At 37.0% G+C, this 19,471-nt stretch overlaps 1 protein-coding gene across 1 annotated transcript; it reads left to right on the forward strand.

Annotated features, from left to right (window-relative positions):
- Positions 1-1,947: 1,947 nt before the first annotated feature.
- On the forward strand, positions 1,948-18,835 carry LOC104911396 (partitioning defective 3 homolog). The gene is made up of 3 exons (XM_031554026.1): positions 1,948-2,149; positions 16,198-16,329; positions 18,755-18,835. The coding sequence occupies exons 1-3, from the start codon at positions 1,973-1,975 to the stop codon at positions 18,833-18,835; spliced, it is 390 nt and encodes a 129-aa protein (XP_031409886.1). The 5' UTR covers positions 1,948-1,972.
- The last annotated feature ends 636 nt before the right edge of the window (positions 18,836-19,471 follow it).

The raw sequence follows: 19,471 nt of genomic DNA on the forward strand, positions 1-19,471 counted from the left end.
TTCTTAAGTGGCACACTCATAGCACAGACCTTCTTTCTTGACCAGGCTAATCCAATAAATGAGAGTGTATGTTCGGAGCTAAGCCAGAAGCACAGCCACTGCTGTTAATGGGTCACTTCATTATGCTCTGTGCTGCTGTTGCCAGTCACCACAGCTGTGGCACCTTTGTTATATAGATCTCTGGTGATTTGATAGTGTACTTTTATTATGTTTACTATCTAGTGGGAAATGAGGAGCTTTGCCTTCAGCTGCTCTGTGAAACTTGAAGTAGTTGAAGACAAAGCAATCAAAGAAAAACTCTCAGTTATGAGTTTTATTAGTATAGGCTGAGAAATCAAACTGTATGTAGAATTTGACTCAGATATATACAAATAATTTTCTCCATAATTAATGTGATCTTTCCTGAAATATTATTTTATTTACTCCTTGTTGCATTATACTCTTATAAATGTATTTATAAAATAGAATTCTTTGCTGGAAATTAACTCTTGTGAGCATCTTTGTAATGAAAATGAAAAAAAAATTCAGAGGAAATGGAAGTAATACAGTATTTGTCGGGAAAAAAAAACAACACTAATTAATCCTCTGTTATCCTTGATTACCACGTTTGACTTGAAATAAAACAACTGATGTTTTGCCACGTACCACTTGTGCATATCTCAGCAGTATGATTCCTAATTCTTCCAAAAAACGCCAGCCATGCATATTTTTTCTTTTTTTTTCTGTAGCATGATCGACCATATTCCTCTGTGACTCTATAATGCTATATAAAATAAGATTTTGTATTTTAATATTGTTGTATGAAGCTTTGATATAAAAACATTGTAAAGCTTAAGACTAGTCGCTTTTCAGACTGCTGCCACTGTTTTCTGCTGGTACTGGGAGATGTGAACCTTCAGCTTCTCCGGGAAATATTCGATCATGGCTGAAAAATAGTCCTGGTTATCATTCTCAGATGTTGGCTATTGTGCCTTTCCCAGTGACTCTGCCATAGTTTTCACCTTTTTTTGCTTTGCATTCAAGATTCTCAGTGCAGCAGTAAAGAGAAATAAAACTGATAAATCGCATCGCCTCCTTTTTGGTGCTGAGTGGGAGAGTGCTAAGAGGTCACAAACACAGGCAGTGAAACTTCTGTTTGGGCACAGACGCTACATATGTGTGGATATTCATTGTAAGATAATAAATGAAATTGGAAAAATGAAGTTGTATTTCAAGAAAAACTAATGCGTCATCAAAGTTTCCAAAACTTTGACCTCCACATATGTTACAAATCCCTTTCTATTTCTGTCTACCTGCCTGTTGCATTGCTTATTACTAATGAAATCTTTTTCTCCTGTCAGTTATACTAGTTGGAAAGCTAAGGGAAATGGGATAAATCAGCACAGATCTTGTTTCAGTTATCAGGAGAAGGAAGAGCGCAGAGCAGAAATCGATCACTTCCTTGCATTCTGAGAAAAGAACAGAATGGATGCTTCCAAATGAGAGGAGGCTGCCTTTCCCTGCAGAGAGGCTGCTCTGCCACCTCTTGCTTGCTCTGGCTGGCAGTGCCCTCACTACAAGCATGTTGATGCAGGAAGTCTGAGTCCACTCCTGGTTTTAGCATGACTGTTAGTCTACTTGCTCTTTGTGTACTTAAGTCAGTTGTTCAAGGTTAGGTGGTTTTTATGTTTTACACAGCAACCAACAGATGGTAGCGATACCATTTTTGTACTTATCAAACCAAAGAGCTATACTAGGTTAAGAGTTTTGTTTGTCCCTCATTTTCTTCTCATGTGGTCAAGCAGTGAGACTATGGTTTTAAAAGCAATTGACCTTGTCCTTGAGGAACTATGCTGAGGTCAATAGCTGCTCACTCTACAATATCACATCTGGCCAAAACCGCCCATCCAGAGCTTGAAAAAAAAATATTCTGATGTGAAAAACATTTTAAATCTAGTCAGTGTTTATTTACTGTCTGTTTCATTCTTCAGATATGCCTCTTCATGTACGGCGGAGTAGTGACCCTGCACTGATTGGCCTCTCAACCTCTGTAAGTGATACAAATTTTTCTTCAGAAGAGCCTTCACGGAAAAACCCTACAAGGTGGTCCACAACAGCAGGCTTTCTCAAGCAGAACACCTCTGGTGTACCCACTACACATGACAGAAAGGTATATTTTGGTACACTTCTGTACCCCTCTTCATTCAATAAATGTGAAATGTGCATACATTTTGACTTTTTTTGTCCTCCTCTTAATGGGTTAACCTTTATTTTCAGACCTTGTCCAACCACACTATCAGCAGAACACTGTGCCAGTTGCATATGTACCTTTTGAGGAAGCCTGTAGTGACACCCACAGCAGCATTACAAATGTTTGATTTCACCATTAATTGCCATTAAAACTCTGATTACTCCTTATTCTGCTAAATAGGACCTAAATACCATCACACGTTTTCTTTGACTGCAGATAGATGGTGTCTATAATGATTTCTACTGATCTCTGTAGAGGTCCTAATGTCAGTGAATAATCTGCGTGCCTACAGCTAGTCTGGCTCTGTCTTTCTGACATACCAATGCTTGTTTTCATTTTCCAAGTCAAGTAATGCAAAACAAAAATTACAAATGCTATTTCTCTTTGTTAATGCTATTAAAACCAAAACAGTTAACTTTATGCCTGTTATTCGCTTCCTGGCCTCAGTATCTCTGCCTGCAGTCTTTTTTCAGTTAAGAAGAAACTTTAAAGAAAAAAATAATTCCAGTGAGTCATTTCTATAGAAAGTTGCACTTTTGGTTGCCATTCTGACTGCACAGCACAAAATCCTGTCAGAAAAGAAGTAGCTTATGATAGTTATAATATAAACACAACCCAAAAACGTGCAGCCAGGACTCCCAAACTCCAGATGAAGAAGTCTTTATGTACTGCTAATGAACTCACCTATCTTCCAAGGGATTTTGATTATTTCAAAAACAAGGTATTGAGGCCCACATTCTTACAAAGGCTTCTGTTTATCGTAGTATCTTTAGGTTTCTCCTTGATCAGAATGTCAGGTAGGTAAAGGCATATTTTCACTTGTGCTGATATGACACACAAGTGTGTGTTGTTTTGAAAGTATTTTACAGTATTCTGATTTAGAGAAGAAAAGTGATAATCTAATCCCTTTGAAGTGTTACTATTTTCAGTTAATTTTTCTGAAATGATAATGAAACTGCACTTCATTACTCCACTAGCACAGATATTGGAGAGCCATACATGCATAATCAGATTTCTTTTAGCATGTGAAGTTAGCAGAAATTGGAGAGAATTGAACAGCAGCTGATCTTTCACACTCGTGTTCTTGCATCATTAGTTGTTCATTATGTACTTGCTCTTGATTTTCATGAAAATATTTGATGTCTACTGAAGCATGGTGACCAAAATGGAAAGGAATATGTGTGATCTCATGTTGTGATGGGAAGCTAGCAGCAAAGGAACATTAAATCCCGAAAATGGTGGAGAACTAATGTACATTTGTTAGCAATACAGATACTGTTAATTTTTTTACTAGTCTTTTATTTTACATACTGTATACGTCAGTTCTTCAAATAGAACAGATTGCTGAGTAGGTTATTTTTAATAGATAAGATGCAGTAAACAACTGCAATTGAATAATAATTGCTTGTACACCATATGTTATGAATTAATACTGAGTGAATTCATACTACGTTGTTTGTGTTGCCAGCATCGATTTCTTCATGTGAATCAAGATATATTAGTGAATTTTATTTCTCTTAGTAATTGATATCAATAATTCTCCTCTCATATCCCAGTACTAGCAGCAAATTTATTTGCATTGTTATTCTAAAATTCATTATTTCCTCTGCAGTTAAAGTATCTATCTCTGACCAAAGGACTAACATTGAATTTTTGAAATATATTTAGGTTATTTGAACTATAACTACTACTCAGTACTATTTGTTTTCTTAAGCTACTCAGATAACAAAACGAGATGGGTGTGCTTTGTTTCAGACTGTTTCACTGATTATAGATGACACAGACATTTCAAGCAAAGCACTGAGAACAATCTTAATTTTCTGCTCTGTGCATTGGGCTTGAGCACCCATATATCTTTTGTGGGCGGTTGGCACTATGTAATGTTTTCACTGCATTTCCTTTTCTTGACAGCACAAGAACATATGTTCTTGGGTTGAGATTTGCAGCACAGTTGTAGGTTAGCAACTTTACCCCAGCAATATCTATGTGTCTCTCACAGAAACAAGAAAAGGGTTTCTGGGAGAGCTGCCAAAAGCTTCATCCACCTACTGACTCTAAGAAGCGACATTACTTTCAGCCCGTCACCTCTAAAGAGGAATAATTGACAGGTAGAAACTCTGTCCAATTTTTGGAGTAATTAGCAGAGAGAAGCTGCATGTATCTGGCAGAAGGGATTTATTTCTCAGGGGCAAGTGAGAGAAGACTCCTCACTGGTGTTTATTTCATTTTGGGTAAGAACAATTTGAAATGGCAGGAAAATGGGCAGATGCCCAAGATTAGATGAAATTAAGAGGAGAGAGTGCTGCCATGCATTGAAGGCTGTGAAGAGCCAGGACATATGCCAGTAGTTCTGGGCACATGAAAAGAGAAAAGGGCAGTGGGAAAGAAGAAAAATATGGGAGATTTGGAGGATCCTGTTGGTGAACTTAAAGTGCCTTTACGTATTAGGATGGAAGTGATCTCTCATTTGTTTTTCATATTCCTTTATTGAAAAGAAACATGTTTATTGTTATGATATCCCTGTACTCTGTGCTTCCTTTGAATTGGAATTTTGACTTTTTCTATTTTCTGTTTTGTCCAGCTGTACTTACACCTTGTAAGAGCAACTTGAAACCATACATTGATGCTTTCTATCCAATAGTACTCATGTATTTGAAGAATTATCATTATTATTGTTTTTTACAAGTTATTGTAATATTGGAGACTGTTGTCAGCTAGGTAATTCCTGACCTCTTCCTTCTGTGTTCTCCTGAGAGGTCTCAACAAAATGATTAAGTCTCCTCCTTTGTGCAGGTATTTACAAAGTTAGCTCATTATCATCAACCGTTTTCTTAGGTAAATTCAGTTCTCAGGATTCTTTTAAAGGTTAATATTAAAATGACTTTCAAACAGAATTTTGTGATCGAGACGTATCTGTATTACATAGTGATTCAGGGCTTGACTTAATCATGTTTCTTGCTTCCTTGAGCCATTCTAATGAAACAAGAAATCTCCTAGTAAAATATCTTCTCAAAGGCCTGCAGAGATACCTGATTTGCAAGCTGTAATTTTGTTTGAATTTTATTGAACTATACAGTTGAACAGATTGTATGCAGCTCAAGTGCACCAGACGTGGTTCCTTCCATCACAGTAGAATATTTTTTGATGTTCTTTTCTTTTCTGAATAGCTGTTAATTTAGCTCACAATCTTAATAATGCAGTACGAAAGCCGACTGACTTAAGTAGCTGCCCTTAAAACATGAGCTGCACTAATGAAAATCAGGTTTCCTTTCCCTTAGATGTTTGTGTTAGTGTACAAAAAACATAAATGCAACAACTAGATATGTTTTCTCTCATAATGACTGTGAGTTAATTATCCCCTTTCTTTTTTAATTTGCACCTGTGTTTGTGATGAAGAGTTGCGTATTATTACAAATTACTTATTTGCTTATCTAGTTAACCTGTCTTGCTTAAGACAGGGATATAGCATGGCTACCTGCCTTATGAAAAATTTCCCATGAGTTTGATTCATGTATTGTTGCATCTGAGATAATAGCACTGGTATAGCATAAAGAGGCAATAATGTACACTGAGAGAGAGCAATGGGAGAGAAAAATGATTGTGCACGGGCTTCTGTGCCTCTCTCGCTCCAGGATTCACCCACCTGGAGCAAAGCAAATGGCATGCAACATGCTCTGCAGGGTGGACCATCAACGCAGCTGAATATACTTGTCACATCACTTTTTTTCCTCTTTTTGCCTTTGCCATTTAGTTAGCAGCCTAGTTTTTTTGTTTGTTTGTTTATATAGGTTTCCCACATCTATATTATAAGAATAGCCATGCCTTGTTCGTGTAACTTCTTTTAGGATATTCTTTCTTCCTGCTTGGAAGCCTTATCTTTATGGGCTCCATAAACTGCAGAAAAAGAAGTTTAAGCCATGTAAGAGTGACCTAAATCTCATGTAGTGTCAAATCCCTTAACTATAAAGCATTGTGTTTCTCACCATCCCCTCTTGCAGAAATTTTTATTTCGTATTGGCTTGAGAAAGATAAATACACATATTCAAATTATCGCACTGAATTTTTTTTCTTGTGAAAGATGCAATGCCTCTAAGTCTCTTTATAAATGGAATACAATTTTTTTTTTCTTTAGTCACAGTAGGGAAAAAGCATGCGTGCATTATATGAGATGTATATACCAAACAAAAACGATTTGTCCATGTCAAGATTCAAAGTGAAAATTAGTTTCATTTAGCTTTGACTCATTTTAAAGCTGGCTTAGTGAAATTTTTCTCTATTGCTTTTGCCAAAGGTGTGTTATTGCAATAGATTTTAGCTATAATTCAGAGGATTGAAGTTTCCTGTATTAAAGCAGTGTATGAATTTCATTTTATAGCCAAGGAATCTGACTTACTGTCTGGAAAGTAATTAGACCAAGTAGGAAAAATTATGGACTAAAAGATATCATTCTGGGAACAAGCTTATTTCTTTTTTGTGAGATTCACAGATTTTGTCATTTCAGATGTGATTGCACGTAGAAAAAGAGGAAGGAAAAATGAGAGAGTTATTTACAAATACTGAAATAGTGTTTTAATGCAGAAAATGTTACTGTGGGAGAGAGAGGAATGGATATTTAAAAAACAAACAAAGTTATGTGCACTACTTTTCTTTGCAATAGAAAATTATTGCTGGTAGCTTGTCATGTGATGATAAAATAGTTTAGAGCAAATGCACCCAGAAAGTATGCAACAACATGAACAATGTGTGTTATTTTTGTCCTGGATTGTGTGTAAAATTCATGGCTTTCATAGGATCATAGAATAGGTGAGGTTGGAAGATACTGCTTGAGGTCATCTAGTTCAGCCACTCTGCTCAAGGCAGGGTCAGTCAGAGCAGATTGCTCAGGTCTGTGTCCAGGTTTTGTATACATGTATCTCCAAGGATGAAGACTGCACCACCTCCCTGGGCAACCTCTTCCAGTGTTTGGTCACCCTTATGGATATACTTGTATTTATACATACCTGTTGATTCCTGTTACTTTACTGCTTACCTCTGAGAAGAATCTGACTTTCTGTACAGAGTAGTAGCAAGTAATATTTTAGTACTGTAAGAATTAAAATCTCAATGGAAAAACTCAGCATTTCTGATTTCCAAAAAGTGAAAACAAAACCAGCGTTTCTTACCATCAGCAGCATGTTGAGAATGGGAGATATAAAATGAAAAATCCTGGTCTGGTGCACAGAGAGATAACAGAAAATGTATATCACTGGATTTTGTGCTCTACTGTTTGCTGAGTGCTGCATATGCGGAAGGATTCAGGATGGAAGGATAGAAAAGTCAGTCATGAATTGCTAAGAAGCAGGGAAAAAACCAGTAATAAAAATAAACAATCCAAAGTGAAATTACAGTTTCCTTAATCTCTTGTTCTTTTACCTTTTTTTTCCTTTCTTTTTTTTCTTCTTTCTGTGAGATATCCGTTTGTGAAAGCCCACCTATCAAATTTCCTTTCTGTCCCTCAGAAGATTATTAGTGCATGATTCTAGAGAGATCTGAGAACTTGTGCTTTTTTTTTGCAGTTTGCTCTGTGGCTGAGCTCTGTGTTGATCACTCTCAATCTCTGTTCTTCATCAGTAAAGTGGGAAGAATAAGTAATTTTCTTCCAGTACTTTGCTACCCCATCTCTGTGTGATGGGCTTTGGGTGAGCAGTGTCTGGTCTGCAGGTGAGAGAACACAGTGCTGTACCATGAGCTATGAATACTAAAGAGGATCTGAGTGATCGAGTGTCTTCCTAGTGAAGGAGGAGTGTTGGAACATGCACAAGATGTTTATATTTTCACTTCAGTAGCAGTGGTGTACGGCATTTTTCAGAGAGGTGATGAAAGCTATGCTGAAGGCACGGACATCTCAAGTACAGAAAGATTTAAGTTGTAATGAATGGCTGACTTTTTCTCTGCCATTCATCTAAGTGTACACATGCTTGTAAATTTCCATGTTTAAATGTTCATCTCTATTTCTTTTAATTTTTTATGTTACTGTAGCACTCTGTGGGCTTGAGGATAAAAAAATTTCATGGGCCTGAAATAGTAGCTTGATGAAAGATTGAATAACAAAAGATAAAAAAAATTGGGTTGGGAGTTCAGGTTTAGTCATTTTATTTTTAAGTTTTATAGATTAGAGATGCACGTAGGTTTTCACTGGGGACAGTTTTCATCTATTTAGTTGTAACCCAGAGCTGTGTATTTAAACTGCATTTGCAGTATATACAAAGACTTTCTGCAGATGCATATTCATAAATTTGCCTATCTGCCTTGTTTTCATATTACCAAGGTTGTGTACTGATGCAAAGCAAGTCCGAAGCAAGTCAGTGAAATTCGAAGTACAAGTCACATTGCAGCCTGGGCTTTCCTGCAGTGTCCTGATGTGAGTCTGAGCAGTGCCAGCAGTGATTATTTCAGCCTTTTTTTGCTGCGTTTGTTGTGTTTTTAAATGAATTTAAGTAATACTGCAATGACTATCAGTCATGCAAGAAAAGTAGTCTCAGACTAGTGTGATTGTGGAAGAAATGGTGAACTTTACTGGGTGGAAATTAAAACTAGGACAGCCTACTCACCTACTGGGTTTAGTTCTGGTAGGACTGAATTTGGGTCTGAAACAGATGCTGCTTGTCCTGCCTTGGTAAAGTCCTCAGGAAAGAGTCTGACCGAGGCCTGAAATGATTTTCCAAGGCTGATGAGTCACCTGATCCCACAGAGTTGAGTGCTTTCCTGGGAGTTGAGTCCCCTCTATATATTGTTAAATAGGTCAAACAGTGGTGGTTTTAGTAAGGGCTGATAGGGAAGAGACCAATGGCTGTGGTGTGGGGAGGGTGCAGCTGGTGCACCCAAGCCTTGCTTCAGCCTGCAGGCCTTGCCTTGCTGCTGCCTGGGCACTGCCCCACTGCTTTGGTCAGAAGTCATTGCCCTTCTCTGCTCACCTGTTAAAGCGAGGGAAACAGAAACAGTTAAGTTTTCTTAGCTTGAGAAGCTAGCATGGTTGCCCTGTCCCCTTCATTCTATTTTTGTTGTTGCCCTGCAGGTGCAATTTTCTAGACATGAAAACAACCATTAGAAGCTTTCAAATATTCATTTTAGAGGTATGGCTGCCTTAAAGCATTTACCTGCACTTATCAGGGTAGTACTGGCAAGTTATAAGCTTTGCTTCATCCACACTTCCGTGGCATGTGTCATTCTGTCAGACTGCCTGTCTGTTGTCCTCTGTCACATGGGAACAAAAATGTATTATGGGGAAAATTCCACCTTTCATACCACCACCATCTGTCTCTGATCTCATGGGCCAACACCATAAAATAGGAGGCATTACTTTCAGAGCAGCCCTCATAGCTTTTTTTTTGTGTCTGGAATTTAATTACATGGCTCTCTCAAGAAATCAAAAGAAGAGATGTTAACAGTAAAGATAAACAAACAGCATTACAAATGCTATTTTCATTAAATCCAAGTAGACAGAAAGCGCTGTATAAATTTGGATACAAAATAAAATATCAGTGAAAATGGCAGGGTTGAGCATAATTGCACTATTGCATATAAACAACCATATAGATTGATACATAACTGGATGTAAATAATACTTTTGCATCCTCTACAGTAGCATGGCAAAAAGATGTGGGAACTAAGTGTAAACAAGCGATATCCCTGTACAGATCTTCTTGTGTGGTACTACTGGAACTGTCACTTTTGGGCAAATCTGTATAACTCATCTTCAAGTATTTTTCAATTTTACTTTGGACATTATTTTACTAGCTTTAAAAAAAGTCACAAAGACATTTGAGATATATGCCTATAGTACGCTTAAGTACGCTTTCTAGGAGATGTTCTATAGAGTGAGTGTTTCCTTTTTGTGGGAGAAAAAAAAACAACAAGAAAAAGAATAGTGAGAAGAGGAAACTGCTTTCAAAGTATAATGTGTACAGGAAGCAGAAGTGTTGCTTCATGGCATTTTAAACTAACTGATTCATTTATTTTCCTTTAAAATGATGCTATGAAAAACGTTGTCTTTTTAGCATTGTTTGAAAATGCTCATAGAAGTAAACTCCAGTTTCAGAATTGTAGTTACAAAATATCAACTACCATATGCTATTTTGGTTGTTTAGCATTATGTTTTGTGAGGTGTTATTGTGAGAATAGTAAGAGTGAATTGTTTAAGAAGCTTTTTTTTCCTGTCTCAGTCTGAGAAAAATCAAAGTACCCTGCCTAGTAAGTTTTGGTTTTGCATGTATGCCTGCAAAGGTTGTTACATTTTTTGTTTTCCTTTGTAAACACGAGAGATGGACAGAATGATTTGGATATACGTCACGTTGTTTAATTTATTTTTAACTTACTCCATATTCTTCGGTACTGAATAGCTTCATACAGCACCATATATACAGGAAACTGTCCATTCTTCATGGCCCCAGCTCATTGCTGTTTTTCAAGTCAATCTTTCCTTGTCAATCAAAGGACAGCATAGAATATATGAGTTGGAATTGCACAAATTTAGGAATTTCTGAACGTGAAGTGATAGAACTTAGGCATAACATTGGCTTTTAAATTGTCTTTCTCCTCATAAGCGTGTAATGAGCTATTGTTAATGCATATTAAGTTAATGGAGCTACAGGAGGGGTCATTTCTGAACACAAATATTTCTAGATTTTCTAAAGTCATCAAAATGACTGTGGAGTTGTCATTCTTCACATCTATTTCCATTATAAATAAGGAATGCAAATGACCATGTTCTTTATTAGAATATTAGATACTCATCTCCTGTATCTTAAGACAGTTTTTACCAGTTGGCTGGAAATGATCCATGTTGTAGGTCAGAGCCAAGAACAGGCATAAAGCTGAGATATTTCATTAATGCAGGAATCCTCTTTTACTCCTTGGGGAATGGCCTAAGATTAGAGATTCCTGATAGTGGGTGACTGAGACCCAATCCTTGCTGCATGCATTTGATGGTTAAACTGTATCCAGATTATAGTATCCTCGTAGGTTGTGTTCTTCAATACATTGCAAAACAAAGTAAGCTTTGAAACTAAAACATAGAATGATAAAACAAACTGAATTTTCTGAGAGGAAAAGGGTGATCGACAAAGCAGTAGTGTCAGATTCTTAAGATATATGGGTGTTTATAAGGAATGAGTTACTTATTGACTGGTACAGTTCCTTTTGAGGAAAACATGAAAGCTGGTATAACTTGTTGATAAAAAGCTGCTGATGAATAGCAAGAATGGATCCAAATCTGACCTCTATGTAAGGGTTTTCTTAGTAAATTTATATATGTACATCACATTACTGGGTTAATTAGTTTCCCATATATAATTATTTTTCCTGTGAAAGAGGCACAATTCATACAGTTTTTTTCTTTTTTTCTATTCTTTTTTTTTCACTTGGTTCACTTGGTCTTATATATTCATTTATTTAAGTTGTAAAGCAACAAAAACCCAGTACAACACAATAAACAAGAGTCTGTTTACTGAAACTTCAGAGGGCATGCAAAAATGAGTGTATATGTATATTACTATTAGTAAACAGAGATTTGTATCAGACAGATCTGTATTTACATAAAAATGCTTTGGTATTGCTGCTTTAGAGTTAGCGCGTGACATCAAACTGACCAGTGTCTAGCATGGACAGAGTGGAGCATAAAAAGAAAGAAGAGCTTTTTTAGTCATTGAGCCAATAAATATATTCACAGACACTTGCCCAGAGTTGGTCAAATGAAATAGTAACTTCAAAGGATTTAACAACATTTCATCTCTCTTCAGCATGGAGGGATCAATCTGAGACTGTCACATGGTATCAAAAGCAAAAAAACAAAAATCCTTTTCCAAAATGTTCTGCATACATGAAAAAAAAATACAGCCAAACATTTTTAGAGCCCCAGATGGTTTCTTGTATTGAAGGTCCTGAACAAGAGGTAAATGACTTGCTGTAGAAATAGCTAAAGGGAAAGCTTGCTAGAGATCTTTGGTTCTCTTTCCAGAGAATTGCCATGAAGAGGTCTTCAACCTCTTTACCTTCTGTTGTATGTCCATATAGAAATAAAACACCAAAAACTCATTACACTTTGCATTAGATATACATAAGGCAAAAGCAAATGAAAAATACGCTACTTCTTCAGTATTTGGAAATTGGTGTAGTGGCAAATGAGGTGGTGGGCAGGGATGTGTCACCATGCGATGTGAAGGACATTCTGATTCTGTTAGTCATGCTGGGAGTCTTTAGTGGTACAAGTGCAGGTTACAGTCACTAATGAGTTTATGCACTGACAGCCAGTAATTAAAGTACACGGATCATAATAATGCATCATTTTATCTGCAAGCTACAAAGTCTTTGATGAGAAGCTTGTTATATATTGCAAATCATCTGAAATTAAAAGCACAGCAAAAGCACTTCACTGTTGTCCCTTTCACCCAAGCCTCCAGCAAAGCCCTGCAGGGACAGAACACTGAACTAAATCTTAAGGAGTTGGATTCAGTATCCTCATTAAAAATACTGCAAAATGCTACTATTAAGTACAGTGGCATTACATAATATAATATATAAATATGGTGATTTGACAGTTTTAGAGTTATACTGATCAATTTTCATTTCAAATATCATAAACTTGCCATTGCCCACAGTCCCCAAAGATGTTTGAGAAAGAACCTTTTTTTAAAAATTACTGCATTTAATTGTAACTGATGATGCGTGTCAGTACCAGTCTCAGGAGGGCTTCCAGCTGCAGCTCCAGAAGAAATGAGAATTCCCTGTGTGACCCTGATGGCTTCTGCACTATAAAATCTTCTTTGAATGGTATTAACGTTAAAAGCAGCACACACCTTTCCAGTTGGATGTTTGGTGCAGGCACGCTAATGCCGAATCATGCTGAATGGAAGAAAAATGATCTGGGTTATTCATTGGCATATTTTACAGAATGTATGTTTGTTTGCTTTTGGTGGCAAACAGCTTTGCAGCTGGTTCAGCAACAAAGAAAGGAGTGTGGTGCTTACCTATGGCAGGTTGCTTTTCTAATGTTCTGCTGTTTGGTTAACACCAGCAAAACTGCATATAATTCCAGCCCTGAAGAAGTTTTTTGTTACGTGCTGATAGTAGTGATATTTTGAGCTTTACTGCAAAGCACAACTCTCAGGGGCTGCATCTCTGCCCCTTTCCAGCTTTTGTTTCAGCCATCCAAAAAGTTGATGAGTAACTTTGGATGCCTCCTGTGTAAAAAGAACTGGTGTGCATCACAGCAGGAGAAAGGCAAACTTCTATGAAAGTGGACTACAGCAGAAATATTTTAGTAAATGGGAGGAATATATTCTTCTGGCCAGCACAGACATTACTAGGCATGAACTCCTTGCAGAATTTCTGACAATGTCTTCTGCATCAAACAGAGGCCCGATTTAATATACTCTTAGCATAAATTCATCTGCACTGTGTGCTGTGGCATTTAAGACATTCCACAGCAGGAGGTTCCTGTATAAACTGCAAGCAGTACTGCTATCCTGCATAACTCAGATCAGTGCCATTTAGCAATTGAATGACTGAAGGATACTTCCCTGAACACATCCCTGAATGAGTTTTTATCTTTTTTTCTTTCACTCTTGCAAAAATTTCAACTGTACGTGGCTGGTAGATGCTGCATGGAGGGAGAGCTTTGTGTAGTGTAGATAAAAGAAGTTTGCTTTAAATGTTTGTACTGAAAATTGTAAACAAGAATCAATAGAAAAATGGAATTATCTATGAAATACAAAGTTGCAGAAAACATCTCATTACAGGATGCAAAAATGTCCATTCAGATGGGGTGATGATCTGTCTGATAACAGGTTACCGTCAGATAACAGTAACTCATGCACCAACTGAATGGAGTGTTTTTGTGCATAAAATTATCCTCCTCTATTTCTTTGTCCAGATCTTGATTTTGTTATTATACCTTTTCAAAATTTCAGCAAGAGAAATTGTTGTTTTGGCTGATAGGAACTGTGCTATCTCTGTCTCTGGAGGAGAATGGAATATGAGCAGCATTAGGAAAAAATCAGTGCTGCTTCCTGTCCTTTATGGCTCTGCAGGGGGACAGTTGTACAAAGCATCAGCTTCCACTCTCCCTCTCCTAAGCAAGAGACTGTTTGCTGTGTTCTTAATCACACTGGAAAAGTGGAAAATTTTAATAGTTGAAAGATATGAAATTTTTACTCATTTGTGGGAGGTTAAGCTAATTTATGATGGGGATTTGTTCAGCTAGTTACTTGTGCAGATGTATTTTTACAATATCTTGTGCTGGTTGAATTCAAGCTTTAATATTTTGAAATTGATTATTTCTTTTCTACTACAAAATCTCTTTCAAAAAAAGAACTTGTCATCAAATAAGAAAGCTTAAGTTTAATAAGTAAGGAAAAAACCTGCTCTCATTAAGGAAGCCCTTGAAAATTCTTTTTTATCACAGTTATGCTGAGAGCTCAGTTTCCTAGCAAAATATGTAATAGCTTTACAAGAAATCAAACTGTAAGATGCAATTGTAGGGGAACTGATGCTACAGTCTGTATTTTAGAGTATTGGATGAATACTGCGCTACACAAAATAACTATCGATGGCCTAAATGGGGAAGGAAATACTTATGATGGTGGAATGAAGTACTTGGTAATAAATAAAGTAGAAAGAAGTATTTTACTACCAATGTACACTGATGTTTTTAGGTGGTGGCTTTTTGGTATTTTCTTTTGTTACTTTTTTTTTTTAATTATTATTTATTATTTTTTTTTTAGAGAGATTTTCAAGATTCCTGAAGGCAGTAATATTGTTAAATATGTGGCACTATAACTCTAATTTACTTGCTCAGAAAGGGGTAACAAATAGATATTCCTTCTAAATTGTCAGAATTAAGATAGACAAATATTGACTGGAAAAAAAAAATACTCTGCTTATCCTTATAGTATATTTACTGCTTTTTCTATCTACTTTTTCAAGGCTAAGGAGAATTTCAGTTCCAGATATGCTTTTAATTGGAGGAAATTGTATAAAAGATCAATTTTTCCATTGACTTTGGGCTAAGGGTAACTGCTAATATTAAGGATCTACCTCTTGTGTTTTCATTGGTTTTTAGTGATCAGACTGTGTAAGGATAAAGTACCATTAGAGGCTGAGGAATATGTGCATGTGGGGAAGAAAATTGAAACTGTAACTCACCCACTGAAAAGACTTAAAAATCTGTCTCAGTGTGACACATGTATTTCCATTGGCGCAATCTCTGTCTGCTACAGTTTTACAAATATGGCTGTATTTGTTTACTTTCAGCAAACCAAGTAAACAGAAACAGGGAAAAAACCCTCTTAAATGAGAAAAGCAAGCTTGATAACAAGTTCCAAGTGTTAATTCTTTACTTAATATGTTACTCAATAACATTTAATACTGAGAAGGGGAAAGAAGTGTATCACCAGTTATAATCTTTCCTTATGATGTGGGATGAGAAATTCCAGTTTTGAACTCTCTACCATACTATTCCAGTGGAAAGGAGCATACCTGGAGCAAGGAGACACATTTAACTGTAAAACATACTGACTTGGGGAAATTCTGCATTGGACTTGCATGTTTCTAGGGGGAAGGTGGTATGGTGTGTTTGATTTTTTAAGGAGCTGGGTATTTTGAAAGCTTGATGGAGTACGTACTTGGGAAGTTTGTGCACTAGAGGTTTGAAGTTGGAACAGACCAGTAGTGAAGCCCAAATGGGAGCAACAAACACACTGAAGGCTGTGTTTGGACTTCTCAGGTGCTAAGGAAGGGGAGCTCTTGACATGTAATATCTTTATGTACACACCAAGCAGTCAAGTTGTATGTTCTGGTCCTTAAGACCAGCCAGACCTGCTTTCTCCTTTGTCCTTGTTCTCTTTGTATGATTTTAATAACCAGCTGCATTGATAATGTGCAAGGACTGGTTGTTTTTTTTATAAGATACTTTTTTGTTTCTTTTAAAATAGAAAGATGAAAACTACAGAAGCCTACCACGAGATACTAGTAGCTGGTCTAACCAGTTTCAGAGAGACAATGCTCGTTCATCGTTAAGTGCCAGTCATCCCATGGTGGACAAGTGGCTGGAGAGGCAAGAACAGGTAATATATATGTATATATATATATTACTTTATCAATCTAATCTTTATGCTACAGCAAAATATTACAAAAAGGAAAATTAAAAAAAAAGTATATTCTTACGTGATACTGGCTTTCTAAGTGAGATTCAAGTACCAGAAATACACTGACTAAATTTGTTGGGGATTGTGTCTGCTTCCAAAATACTGCGTTAAGACTGAAAATAGACAGCTGCAAATTATTTCATTTTTGAGTCACGCACCTATTTATGTAGTATATGGAGTGCTGCTGTTCTTCACAGCCAACACCAACAGAATTAATTTATTTCAGAATATAATTTTGATAAATATTTTGCAGATGAAAGTTAATAATATTACTACAAAGAAGCCAAGTATGGATCAATTTTGACATTGTGCTTTGAAATATTTTGTTGTTCATACCCTTGCAACATAGATTGATTATAAATTAGAAGAAAGTGGTATCTTGTTTATTTAGTGTACATTTCTATCGCTGATTATTTTGGAGTTTTTTGAAACATTGAATAATTTTGACTCGATTTTTCTTTATTAATAAAGTTGATAGTCCTAGAAGGTGAAAAGACTGAACTTAATATTACATAACAGTCATGTGATGTATTTGTCTCAATTTTTTTCAAGAAATGTCCTGAAATGTACAATGGAAATGCATCTTTATTATGGAGACTGGAGGTATAACAGCAACTCCATGTAAAGAATGATGAATATAAGGGCTATTTCCTTATGTTTCTTCCTTATACAATGTTGAGATTTTGCATTGAGCATAAATGTATAAGGTTTGTATTTTTTTAGCAGTAGGATGTGAAAACAGAATTTATTTTATACAGAAGGAACTCTGCCCTTGGTCCTGGTATTTTTTTCCCCTACATATGCCGTGGCAGGGACCCATGGTGGCAATTTCATTGCTGTTTTTCCCTCAGAGTGGACACAGCTAGCGTGGATGAGTTCAGCTGCTGCCTCTGCACTGAAAGGGGAAGGTCGGTGCCCTGAGCTGGAGGTTCTCCCTGCTGGTGCTGTTTGATGTTTTTGAGGCACGCTTCAAGCGTCATTAGATTTTCGCTGTGGCAGTTAGTAAAGCTGTTGTCTCAGCAAAAGAGGTTGGATTACGAATCTTAATAGTGATCTTCCTGTAGAATGTTGGATACGTGAATATTTTAATACATGGGAATCCATGTTCAAAGAAGTATTACATTTTCTGCTGATTTTGGTCTCTGAATGGCTTACCTAGTTCAATTTATTCACAAATTAGGTAAATGGTAGTCTGAAAGTATATATGTTTTGCTGGCTAACTGGTTGAAATCTGAATTTGCAAGTTTTATATTTTGTTTGAGGAAGTTTTTGGCTTCTGGTCTTTCTTTTTGAAAGAGAGAGGAGGATCCATTCTTTCGATGTGTTCTTTCGAATTTGCCTATACCTTTGCCATTTCATGCCAGCAGGATAATTAATTAAGCTGAAAGCTGTTTAACAGGATATGAACAGGAGGTGAGGATGGGGTGATGCACAGCTCTGCAGAAAGAGAGGGAAAGGCCCAGTGGAGAGTGGAGGAAATGCAGAGAGAAATTCCCTTTGATTCTGGGGTTTGATCCCTAGTATCTTTTCCAGTGTCCTCTGTGGGCTTTTTTTTTCTCCCTAACCCCACTGATTTGGCCTTTTGCTTTCGTTTGCTTTTTGTTTAGTTTAGCAGAAATTGAAATTGAATCTGGAAAGCCTGTTAATAACTGAACCAAGAATTTTCAGAACACAATCACGTTCTTGTTCTTTTAAAAAAACAAGTAACAAGTTGTGCGTGTATCCAGTGCCTGTGCTGGAAACTACAAATAGATGAGCTAATTGTGCCGGAGACAAAAGGCCAGTCCTATCTTACTGACCCTGGCTTCAAAGCGTATTACTCATTGAAAAACGTCTTTCAGTTTATAAGCTTTCTGTATTTAGGTTGTGTAAAGCGCTTTTCTTACAACATCATTTGCCTTATCCTCTTTCCTTCTCCCAGCCAAAGCTCTGTATTCAACACCATAGAAATGCTGTCAGTGGAAATGGATAATCTGAGAGCAGATGCAGAAAGGAGAGACTCAAACAAGGAGGTTGCAGTGTAGTTTGCTGACCTGGCAAAGTCAGTTCATTTAGTGACTTCCAGCCCTATTCCTTTATGTACGGCACAGTGTGCATGAGGAGTAGCAGACACAATGTCTGGCCAGAGGTGCTGGGCTGTGCTAAGAAACCAGTTGTGCAGGACTGACAGATTCCAAAAGTGGTGACAGTACTTGTCCAACCTCCCTCTGTGGCTCTGCCGACTAGATAGCAAGTGCTACATTTTTCTTGCAGGCTCCAGAGGCTTGTTGTTAGAAAAGGCTTTCTGGGCTTGGGCTGAATTGCTTCTCTCAAATTTTCCACACCTTCTCCTTTTGAATATAAGGAGAAGAAAAAAACCAACAACTTCAGGATGATCATTGTCGGCTTCTACCATACACGAACATTTACTCGAATTGCACTTTGAGGAGGGAGGGTGTGATGTGCCGAAGTTATTTTTATGTGGGCAATGCCTCATTTCCGATAAGCAGAACCATAGAGCAAACGGTAATCTTGCAACATCACAGCCTGTTCTGCAGATGGAACTGCAAGACACCTCCTTTCTAGGAAATCATTATAGGCTGCTGTAGCAGGGACTAATCAAAGCACAGAATTAGAAATGTTCTAGTAGTTGTTAGAGAAATACTTCTGTAGATTTGTGTAAGTTTTAGTCCCTTAAATGGAGGAATGCTCAGAGCCTGTTAAAATTCCTTGAAGTAATTGCTTTTGCTCCTATCTATTGTGCTTTACTAGGGCTCTACTAAATTGGAGTGATACATCAAAGAAGTGGAAAAGATTAATTCTGCCTCCTGCATCCTTTAAGACGTTCTGTTTGTATATGCTGGTTAGCTACTTCTGCCTGAGGTTTGTTCCCCGTTTAGTTCCAGAGCTCTCCACCTGTCCACAGGGCAAATCGATCAGTGTAATTCCCAGAAAGCTTTGACATTTCTCATGACCATGAAGTCAGTTATGTGAAATTGTTTGTACCTAAGAATCACCTTACTACCATAAAATCAAATATCCAGAGACCATTTTAAAATAACTTTAGAAAGGTAAACCCTGC

The sequence above is a fragment of the Meleagris gallopavo genome, chromosome 6, assembly GCF_000146605.3.
Source record: "Meleagris gallopavo isolate NT-WF06-2002-E0010 breed Aviagen turkey brand Nicholas breeding stock chromosome 6, Turkey_5.1, whole genome shotgun sequence".
NCBI lineage: Eukaryota > Metazoa > Chordata > Aves > Galliformes > Phasianidae > Meleagris > Meleagris gallopavo.